The sequence below is a fragment of the Lycorma delicatula genome, chromosome 4 (assembly GCF_047948215.1).
Source record: "Lycorma delicatula isolate Av1 chromosome 4, ASM4794821v1, whole genome shotgun sequence".
In the NCBI taxonomy this organism is placed as follows: Eukaryota; Metazoa; Arthropoda; class Insecta; order Hemiptera; family Fulgoridae; genus Lycorma; species Lycorma delicatula.
The window spans coordinates 96,262,984-96,275,133 of NC_134458.1; the positions used below are offsets into that span (position 1 = coordinate 96,262,984).

Consider the following 12,150-nt stretch of genomic DNA (forward strand, 5'->3'; position numbering starts at 1 on the left):
AAAGTATAACAATAATTTATTGCAATATAATTTTTTTACTTTCATATTATTTGGCAAATATTATACATATTTAATTATGACAAGTCCACATGAGTTTTTGTGTTTAATCAGTGCATTCTGCATTTCATTAGTACAGTTTAATGGATGTATATTTATTTTACAAAAGCACTAACTAGAATATTTCTTTAAAAACCATTGTTTAGAAAATTAGATCTAGCCTTCACCAGAAACGGCAACCTCACCAAATGTCTTAAAAATATAATATTAATATATTTAAGAATAGTAATTTTAAAAAAATTACATGAAAATAGTCCAATAAGACAAAACTAATACTTCAGTAACTGGCCACACAGATCACAAGAGCCACTACTATCTGACTAAGGAAAGTAAGATTACAAAATCAGACCTACATTATCATTTCAATGAACATGCTTTATTTTTAAATGGATAGACATACACATGTACACAACAGATCACTTAAAACTGCTCTTTTTGAAAATGTTAATTTTCAAGTCAATCCCAATAATTTGCATCAAAAAAATCAATATATATTTCTTGTGGTAGTTGCTAAAAACCCAGTTAAATAGGTTATTGTTACAGAAATCTTAACTGCCAATTTTAGGGTTAAAAATTACAAATTTTCATATGTGATAAAAATAAAACTCTGTTGTTGTAAAATGTGAAAAGGTACATGATTAATGGTACTATGTTCACATCAAGAAATACTAGATATGAAGGCAATGAGCAGAAATTTTCTAATAAGTTTGAATGAAGCTCAAATCAAAGTATAAGATGTTACCAGACTAAAAGGAAGACATTTTTTTAACAGGATTATGTGATAAATTTGGTAACACTGGAAAGTACACAATAGTTTTAGTACATTAATTCATTCTCTTAATACTTATTACTGTATAGTGTACAGTTTAGAGTGTATGTTTAGAATTGATTTACCAATAGAATTAACTCAAAATTATTTCTTGTAAACAAATTATTTACCTATAAGTAAGCAAAGATGATTGCCAACCTTTGAAAGGAGTTATAAGAGTACCTTTAAAATCAATTATTCCTCTTCCCTGCAGATCCCATACAAGAGATGATGAAACATCAATCCTATCATCTGGACTCCAGTCAATCTTTGTAAATCCAATAAAATTAACACCTATAAATTAAAATTTTAAATCATTAAAAAAACATTTTTACACATTTAATGAAAAAATATATAAAATTTTAACCCAAGATCACCAACCAAGTTTTGATTAGACTGTTAATGTGGTTGCAAATATAGACTACTTTTAATTATTGAATATTATTGATTATTTGAATTATAACCAGTATTTAATGAAACCAAACACAAATCTATAAATCATAAACTCTGTTATAATTTAAATCATTAATTTTTTACTTTCCTCTTTTGGAAAATATTTACTTTCTCTCGATACAACTGACAGAAAGTTTGCTACCAGTGAAAAAATAATTTCTTTCATGGGATTTTATTACTTTCTAACAATTTCATGTCCCTTCAATCATACTAAAATATTAGAAACAAAATTCTACATACAATTGTGTATATGTGCATATCTGTATTGGCATCTACGTCATTTATCTAAACACAATAATAACAATAGGAATGATCACTTAATATTAAGAAAGATTGATTCTAAGAAATTAAAAGAAAAGGAAAGAAAGAAAACTGGTTCAGTAGGAAGAAAGATATCAACAAGCTATACACAAAGAAGAGTTAAAATTTAACTATTTTTAATTTCTTTAGTCTAAAACAAGATTAATAATACCATCTGAAAACTAAAATTTTAGTTAACATAAATTTTTACTTCATCAAATTTTAAAAAGTAAATGGAGAAAACAATTTAAAATTAAAGTTTTATTAACTATTAACTGCATTAGCAACTGGCTTGAAAAATTCCTTATTATTTTTTCTTTAATAAGACATTATCAGACTACAAACAGTTTTTACCCTTTATCACATCAGTAAGGAGTAAATTTGCTTAATCTCTTTAAAAAGTAATTTATATTTTTAATGCCTCGGGGAAGATCAAATCACATTTTCTCTATTTTTTCAAAACAGGATATAAAAAAAGAAATATGGTTTTCAGGTAATATTTATTATTTTTTCAGTACAACTGTTAACTGAAAATGGTATTGAAAAACAAATAATGTTTGCTATAACACTACTAATACCAACACTGTTGTCTTTTTTATAATCTGATCCATTATAGGCTGTACAGTAAATAACAACTAAATAAAAAAAAATAAAATCTAAATTTAGAAAAATGCTTTTCTGTATGCTGGAAGGCAGAGGTAGATTTCACCGGTGCTAAATATGGGATAAAAAATCTCCACCTTAAAGTTAAGAAAAACTTCAAATTTTCAATACAACAATGGTTGCATATGAAAAAAAGTTTCACATGTTTAGCATATGACAAGCCTCATCTTCTTACAATTCCAGCAACATTTTGGTCATCCCTTGCCGTAAGGGTTGGTCATATCAAAAATTGTTTCAGACAAAGGTTTTAGGTAATGTTTAGAAGACTAACAACCACTTTAAACTGATTCGATACTTGCCTATTAAGGGAATATCAAAAAAATTTATTTACACAAATTTTAGGCCCTTATCCAAAGAATAGTAGGAACTTTAAACAAATTTGTTATTTTACTTAATAAGAAAGTTATAGCGATATTTTGTTGTTTTTTTTAAAGCCTCCCCATTTCCACCCCCATGGTTCGATTTTGGCTGTTAACAAACTCGATCGAGATTTTGGGAAGAGTTATTTTTAAGGAACAATTTGAAAGTGATTGGCACAGAATTACAGTAGTTATCGTGCCACAAGAAAGTGAAATATATATATAAACTTTTGAACTGACGATGGTTTTGAGGTCTGGAGGATGTGAAATGCAAAGATATGTCAAAATTTTCCAGAAGTCGAATCATGGTACCCGTTACAATAGGTAGCTTTCTTATGAAGTCTACCTAAAAGAATATAATACACCAGTTTATAAAACTAGTGCGTGCATTCATGTGTGTGTGTGTGTGTGTGTGTGTGTGTGTGTGTGTGTGTGTGTGTGTGTGTGTGTGTGTGTGTGTGTGTGTGTGTGTGTGTGTGTGTGTGTGTGTGTGTGTGTGTGTGTGTGTGTGTGTGTGTGTGTGTGTGTGTGTGTGTGTGTGTGTGTGTGTGTGTGTGTGTGTGTGTGTGTGTGTGTGTGTGTGTGTGTGTGTGTGTGTGTGTGTGTGTGTGTGTGTGTGTGTGTGTGTGTGTGTGTGTGTGTGTGTGTGTGTGTGTGTGTGTGTGTGTGTGTGTGTGTGTGTGTGTGTGTGTGTGTGCGTGTGCGTGTGTGTGTGCGTGTGCGTGTGCGTGTGCGTGTGCGTGTGCGTGTGCGTGTGCGTGTGCGTGTGCGTGTGCGTGTGCGTGTGCGTGTGCGTGTGCGTGTGCGTGTGTGTGTGTGTGTGTGTGTGTGTGTGTGTGTGTGTGTGTGTGTGTGTGTGTGTGTGTGTGTGTGTGTGTGTGTGTGTGTGTGTGTGTGTGTGTGTGTGTGTGTGTGTGTGTGTGTGTGTGTGTGTGTGTGTGTGTGTGTGTGTGTGTGTGTGTGTGTGTGTGTGTGTGTGTAATGATCTGAGTGCATAGTCCAATTGAAGTTAGATATGGGAAGAGATTTTGTGTGAAACCTTTCTTGTTAGACGAAGTCACGGGGATTTTGCTTCTGCGAATTGGTTAATTTGATAGTTGAGGGTTGTAAGTTATGGCAGGTGGTTGTGGTTGGAAAAGGCCATATGAAGGCAATACTAAATTGTGTAAGTACACAGATGTCTGCCAAGGCATTTGCATCGGTGGCATCCTGACTAAGGCTAAACTGATGACTGTGATGTGTTATCAGGTTTAGAGGGTATAAAAAATGACTGCATGGCTAGGAATGAAGGGCAACCTGGATCATAAGAAGGCGGGTGCTTCCCATACAGGGGTTAGGATGGTTCCATTATTACATAAATAACTATGTTTTATGTAACTAGTATAGATGAGCAAGCAATCACCAAATGACATGCACTGAGAATGTGAAGAGACTCATCGAGACAACCTTTTACTCTACATAACTTTAGTACCTGTATAACCACAAATGTTGTACTTATTTTAGTGTAGAATCAATTTGAAAAGGTTGTATAGGTGCTGAAAACCCTTTTTTGCATTAATGTGTGAAAATTAATACCAAAATAACCAAGCGCTGTTGGTCCAAAACAAAATGGTAAACTACCCTGACCAGAAACAGTCTCCTGTAAGTTGATCTTCCCATTCCTTATCCTTTATTACTCTTCCTTGAATAAGTACAATGAGAATTGAGTCAGCTGTGGCTCCATCCGGCAGTACCGGTACCTCCTAGTAACTGGAGAGGCATTTGCTTCTTAATTGGGATTCAATGGGAGTAGTAACTTTATCTGTAGGAATACCTGATGACTCTCATGTCCAGATGCATATAAAATTCAAATTAATGGTCGAGGTAAATCCAGGCTGCCTAACTTCCAAAATTTAAAATTGTAGCAATGTTAAATTTTATTACAATCCATTTTTAAATCTGAAAAAGTTAATTGTTCTACGATCTACACTGAAATATAATTTACTAAAGAGTTAATGGATTTAAAGTGAAGAACTTAAATTAAACAATTAAAAATAATCTGTTAATATAAAATTTATTATATAAGTAAACAGAGGAAAATTCAATATTACCTTTTCGTTCAGTGTTTAAAATCACATTAATAACCCTTCCTGGATATTCTATCACCATATTTCCTTTATAAGTAAAATTCTGAAGTGAATTTAAATTCAAGATAAAAACCAATTTTTGACTGGGATCTCTGTTTGCATCCCATTTAATATCACATCCAACATCCAATAGAGAATGATTATTGTTTCCATGAATACTAATATGAATATCTCTGTACTTATCAAGATGTAATTCAATTTCTGCTTTGTGTTTGATAATGTCAATATAATTAGATAAAATGTATGAAGATGAATTATACTGAACTTCACCGTAAGTTTCAATTAAAATATTACGTTTATAAAAATGTCTCATTATAAGTACATATTTAATACTGTTATGTTCAACTTGTAGATCAATCTTGTATTCTTCATCACTTGAATATAATCGTCCCGAAACAAGAATATCATTGAATAAATGACCTTTAATGAGTAACTTAATATTATAATTCATTGTTGCGTAAGTTGAACGATCGGTATACATTCCTCTAATAGTAATATTATGTCCACTAAACCAGACACCAGCAAAATCAATCTGGAAAAATAAAATAATTGAGAGATCAATAATTTTTTTTACACAGTTTACATATTAAGGGTTAACATTTTGGTAAAGTATAAGTAAATAACACACTAATGTAACAAACTGCTAATTTCCAAAGCCTGCTATTTAACATTAAGTTTTTACAGTGACATCTCAAATTGTCATTTTGACTTTAATACACAAATGAGTGGTTACTGACCATAGCAGCTGGTGCTATATAAAATTCATATAAAAAGCAATTTTTTACGATTTTTTGTTGATGTGTCAGGAAACCCTAAATATTTTCCAAATTTCTCCTTCAGAAAATATTAAAAAACTAAATACAGTGAAACCTCTCTAATGTATAAACCACTGGAACAAAAATTTCTTCTTTGACAGATTTCCACTTTAAAGAGAAACTGTTTCTTAAAAATTTGACTGTAAAAAAGTATCAGTAATTTAATCATTTTCTTAGTACAAAATTACTATCATATTAGAATTTATTAATGTTATATTAGAGTACTGTATTTAGAAAATTGTAATGAACTTAAAAAATAATATAAATTTATGTTTAATAGGGAATGGATAATGAAATTCATCATTACAACTATTTATATTAAAAAATCCATTGGCCTCTTGCCTATATTGATCAAGAAACATCAAAGCCCATTCCGTTTACTTTTTCTTGTCTTCTTCAAACAATAGTCCAGGAACTCACCTAACACAAATTTCATGAGGAGAGACCTTGAAATCTAAAGAAATGATTTGACTAATCCACCAATGATGAATTATTTATCCTTATGAATTCACTGTAGATTTTTAGATTCAATTCTTGAGTCACAAGACAAGAATGATTTAGAAAAATCTTCATGCTTAACTTTCACACCTTCTTTCAATGAATGTGAAGCAACGTATTCTCATACTTTATTTATACATATCCATACGCTTTCCTTACTTACTTATAATTCTTTTAAATAGTAAAACAATTTCTTTCTTAAACACACACAAAAAAAGTAATAACATATGCAACTCATATCATGAAACTAGCCTAAGACTGACTGCATTATTTGTAAGGAGGTCACCTGAACAAGTGCTTTGCACAACCATGATTTATTTTTTTTGATAATCTTAGTATAAAGTAAAAATATAACACATTCTGTATAATGATATTATAAATTCTTGGTAATTCAAAATAAATTTCATCAAACATTATTAAAATATTGATACCCTGGAATAATTTTATAGAACATAATGCGAGATTACATAAATGTTTTTTAAACAATAAAGTGACTTACATCATACTCATTGGTCAATTTTTCATGAATATGAATGGTTACGACCATTGGTTCAGCAGCAGTTGGTAAATTAATCTTGAATTTACACTCCAAATAAAGCATACTACCTCGAGGCATTTTCAAATCAAGGGATATTTTAATCTCTTTACCTGTAAAAGATTTTTATGAATTTTCAAAAACATAAACTAACAGGAAGAATGTATCACTTTCAAAGGCTTAAAAATACACAGCTTATTTTTTAAATATGTGACAAAAATTAAATTAAATTTATGTACAATTGTACAGTATAACCTCAATAATTAAAGCTATTACATCATTCAACAAGGTGGATATAGGTAAACAATTGTATATGTACTTTACAAATATGAAGAAAAATCATTAAAATTTTAACGATATTCATAATATTTATAATGTTTCTTTGCTCATTTAGATCATATTAAAAATGTTAAAAAATCAATTGATATCCACCGACTAAAACATTCCAATTATAATACTTTCAAATTCCTCAGTTTTTCTACAATTTGTGCTCTACTGCATTGTGTAACTAACCATGGTATTCTACAATCCTAATTATAACTTAAATGCAGTAGATTAATAATAACGAAAATATGGTAAACTTTTTGTGGGGTTTTCTTGTTCTACAGTGCAGCACCTATCTGTACCTTCCATTCTGTTACTGTTTACATCAGCCAGCAAATAAATAATTTAACATCATATAAAATTTATTGCAGGAAAATAATAATTAACCTATACTATTACATGTGTTGCACTTGCAATAAATACAATTTCTGCCTCAACATTTCTTCTGATGCTATCATTGCTGGACATAGCAGGTTGGCAAATCAGCACTACAGAAAATAAACATAAATTGTTTAAATAAAAATAATAATTTTAAATTTATTACAAGCTGTAACATTTTTTATTTTTTTTATTATCAAAATAAAAAATAAAAACAATAGATTATTAGTATTCTCAACTGAATGAATAAATGCTTTTTACAGGTTGCCATTACTTTATTTATTGTATTTCCAGCTAATGAATAATACCGTACTATTGTCAGGTTGTAAAACAACAAACACACATTTCTCACTCTTTCAAATGAAAAAGATATACATATGCTCTAATTGTACATATCATTTCATAAAAATTTCAAATTTCTCTTCTAACTGCAAGACTCCAAATCAACCTAACAACCTGCTGTCACCTCCTACAAGCGTGACCCCCAGGTACTGGTTATGGTAAAAACATACATAAGAACATTTAACATCACTATTTTCATATTTTATAGAATACCATGGGATACAATCATTGTGGATACAATCATTCCACAAGTCTTTAGATAATGAAACAAGTTGAAAAAAAAACAATAAGTTAGCACTCTCACAAGACTAGTTAATGCATCTTGCTACTGGGATGATAGTCTTCCATATATTGAAATTGCCAGTAGTGTCCAACACTAGTATAAGGGACTTTTTAAATGGGAACTTTTAAACAGGACTTTTAAAAGAAAAGTTCAAAAGATCCACAATGTTGGCACAACCACACTATAGATATAGAGAGCAGCAGCTTTTCTACTACATCCCTTTAGTTTGTCGAGCTTTAGATGTTTACACATTATATTATAGGTGGCAAATGAAACACAGCTTATTTGAAACAAATGCAAACAAAATTTTTCTGAATTGCCTTAGTCTTATCTTCAGTATTTGTCCTATCACAGTTCCAAATAATTGAACAATATTCAAGAACAGGACAAATGATAATCTGATACAATCTGGAGCATTCAAATTTTTGAAGTTTTTGCTTATCTGGTATAAGTCTTAACACCCTCTTTGCTTGCAAACATTCAAAAACAAACATGATAGTTTTAAACTTTGTTTACTTAAAATGTGATGATATACTTGGCACTATACTTCCCAGTTTAGTTCTTAATGTATTTCAGAAAACAAGAAATAATTCAGTAAATGAGAAATTGGACAATAATATCAAATTTTTAAGAGCGAGGTATTAGAATTCTCTAGCAAGTGTTCATGAATGTATGCATCAGTGTATTTGCACTAACAGCAGCAGTTCTAGTAGAACACAGTCAGGAAATATAGAGTTGGAGGTATAGTGGGTGCACATAGCTGTGCACATTGCGTGCAAGTGAGATAGACTGACAGGACACGTGGAACAGTTAGATAATTATTACTATACGAAAACATCTCATATAGTTCCGTATACTTACATAGTATACAGTACTTCATTAGAGCTGTTACAACTATTTTCAAGACAGTTAATAGTACAGTAAGCCAGCCATCAGCCTATGTGCACAGCAGTATGCTGCCCGCTATAGAAGAATGTGAATGGTTATAATTTTAGACCTCTCAAAGAAATATACATAATTTTATTAGTATGATCCGTAATGCAAGGAAGTATAAAGCACATCATAAGAGAAGGCAAGACTTTACAGTACATAAAACAGATAAAAGAAAACATATAATATGACAATTACTACCTTCATGCATTTATTTATTTATTCTCATATTTTCTGTCATCTAAATGATTAGATGCTATTCCATATTCCTTTATGTTCTACATTAATCATTTAAATCAGATGTTTTATAAATTGCAATCTTTGACTTTCTTTATAGATATTACCTTCTATACATCAATCTATTATAAAATTTACTAAACTTATATATTTCAATGTATGGACTACCAAGCTAGTCATCTTTTACAACATTGTACCCCAAATTCCTCCCCTCTTGTATTCATCTTAACTCTGCTTTATTTTGTATTTTATCCAGCCACCTAATTTTCAACGACCTATACCATATTTAAAACCAATAAATATCTTCAAGAATGCATTAAAAACTGTTTTAAATATAGATCTAAGAATTAAATAGATTCTCAGATCAATATCTGAAATCAGTAAGTTCTTTTCTCCATGAAAGCTAGTATGCTTTTGATATCTGACTGACTTCAACCTACCGTTTTAATTTTATTACCTAATCAACAAAAAATTTGACAACTTCCAATATATTATGCTTCCCTAATATTTAATTCCTCATTATCACCCTTTTTAATTAATTTTTTATTTTTACCAAAAGAATAGTATCAGCAAATTTAAAAACTTCATTTCCTCTCCGTAGATAGTTACTCTCAAATTTATACTTCAATCCTTGTATTACTTCATTACAAAAATTGGAAAAACTGAGGACTGAATTCATCTTTGTTTCATTCCTTTCTGAATCAGACCTTGCGCCTTTCTTCATCTTCTACTCTTACTACTGCTACCTGATTCTTGTGCAGATCATAAATAACACTTTTCCCTATATTTCAGTTCACTTTCCCTTAAAAAGTTTTATATTCTATTCAATTCTACACAACTAAATGCCTTCCCCAAACCTGCAAATGTTGTTTCCTTCTGCACATCAATTACCTTCTACAATCCAACCACCTACTTTTAGTTAGCCACCATTTTGCCATTTTGTTTGACATGGCAATGGTGGCTTTATTCTTAAGCATAATATCTAAGATTAGTCTAAGGTACAGAACACCCTCCCTTGTACCCATGCTCTTTCTGAAACCAAACTCCTCTTTATCTAGTACATGTTCTACCACAAGTTCTATTCACCTGTAAATTATGCAAGTAAATATTTTCATGCGTATTGTCTATACAACAAACATATGTTTTAATCACTTTAAAATTTAAAAAAACATAATATAGGTGAATCCATAAAAACTAAGTTCAAATTTAAAATGCACATAGAAAAAAAAACTCAAAAAATCTTGTAAATGCAAACAAGATAAGATACAATTCTCCAAAAAAAGGAGCATACCTGAAGCATAACGAACCATAACAGCAGTATTACTAGCTCCTAATAGTACTTCATGAGTGAAACCAAGTTTTATATCAATATCATTTGCTGGTTTTTTAACCTGTAAATAGGTATTTACTTTACTGCCACTGGGTGTCTTTAAAGAAGCAAACAGAAGCTGCATATAAAGTTTATTTTTATCATCTTTAAGGAAAGGACTAGTTTGCATTTCAATGTTGTATTCCAAATGTTCATGAGCTTTCTGAAAAACAAAATTACACAAATAAATTTTATTTATTAAATAAATATTTTATTCAGATGGTACATAACAATACATTCTATGGATCACATCATGAACGGTATGTATGCTATTTCACAGATAAAAAAAGGAAAAATCCCAGCATTTACCTCAATAAATCAAGGAAAATCATGGTAAAACATTGATCAGATCAGTGTCCCATATACATAATCGGTTAAAGTATTACACAAGTGAATAAATCATTAGTAATACTTAAAAGCAATATAAAAAAGGTAACAATGTAGAAGGTATTAATAGAAATTAATTAAACATGTGTATTTACTGTATATAGTAACGAGTGGTGTGATAAGTAAATTACTGGTTACTTTAATTTTGACAAATATTTGTAGTACTTAAAACATATTGTAATCTTTTGTTTATCATCTTTTGTTACATTTAAAAGTCTCTGTGAAATTCAATCACTTTTAGGGTGGCCACAGTGTAAACTAATTTTAATGTCAACTGCGCTGGTATTTTAAACAGTTGTTTGTGATGAAGAAATCTGAAATCAATCGTACATCAGTAAAATGACAAATTAGATGCAAAATTAACTGAACACTTTAAACAAGATGCAACATATTCATAATAATTTTTTAATTAGTTTTATTTAATAAATAATCAGAATTAATCTACAGAAAACTATTAATCTTATTTTAAATAAATTGGTAAAAAATCTTTTAGAAAAGTTGGCAGTTTAATAAAATTGACAAATTGATAATATATGACATAACATTTTAATAATTTACTCTATAAGCAGCTTCTCTGATAGAACAGTTTGTAGTAGTAAAACAATAAAACATATGTTTGCATTGTTAAGAATTTCAATAGTAAAAAATAGGAACTAAATCAGATGTTTAATGATATTGTAAAAAATTGGCAAAAATTGAAGTTTTTTGTATTTATGATACTTAGATGTTCTGTGATAAGTGGAAGTTGCCTATATCTTTAAAGAAGTTTTCCTAACACCATAGTAAGGTTTGTCAACATGTAATGTTTTGTATACTCATACATACATATACATAGGAGACACTGATATTGGCCCCTTCAAAGTAGTTTCCCAGAGATCCAACCCATTTACGAGGGCGAGTCAAAAATTAATTATCTACAACTTTCAACATAACACACCTTCAAGGTGGTCAAACTGCCTTCTGTGCATGCATGCTTAGAGCTGATATGAATGCGGTCACGTGTGCAAAATTTGATCCCAGTTGCATTATTTGCCTTCTGGCTATTACAGTGGAAACAAGTCCACTCCACTAGCACTTTGCAACAAGCAGTGATCAAATTTCTCTGGTTGGAAGGTGTAAAAGGGGCTGAAATTTATCATACACTTTTTCCACATTACAGGAACAGTACTTTATCAAGTAAAAATGTTTTTTCATGGATCAAGAAGTTTAAAAGTGGCCAAACAAGTGTGACACACAAAGAGGGAGCAGAGTGACCATCAACCTCCACCATGGATGACAAGATTCAG

The 12,150-nt window shown here is 30.4% G+C and overlaps 1 protein-coding gene across 3 annotated transcripts in view; it reads right to left on the minus strand.

Moving 5' to 3' along the window:
• The window catches only part of Apoltp (Apolipoprotein lipid transfer particle), a 262,249-nt gene that overhangs the window by 169,154 nt on the left and 80,945 nt on the right, over nt 1-12,150 (minus strand). For all 3 annotated transcript variants that reach the window (XM_075363702.1, XM_075363703.1, XM_075363701.1), the window contains 4 exons: nt 10,400-10,640; nt 6,579-6,727; nt 4,731-5,298; nt 997-1,159 (listed from right to left, as the gene is read on the minus strand). In XM_075363702.1, the coding sequence (XP_075219817.1) occupies nt 997-1,159; nt 4,731-5,298; nt 6,579-6,727; nt 10,400-10,640 (1,121 nt within the window). The remainder of the gene's footprint in view (nt 1-996; nt 1,160-4,730; nt 5,299-6,578; nt 6,728-10,399; nt 10,641-12,150) is intronic.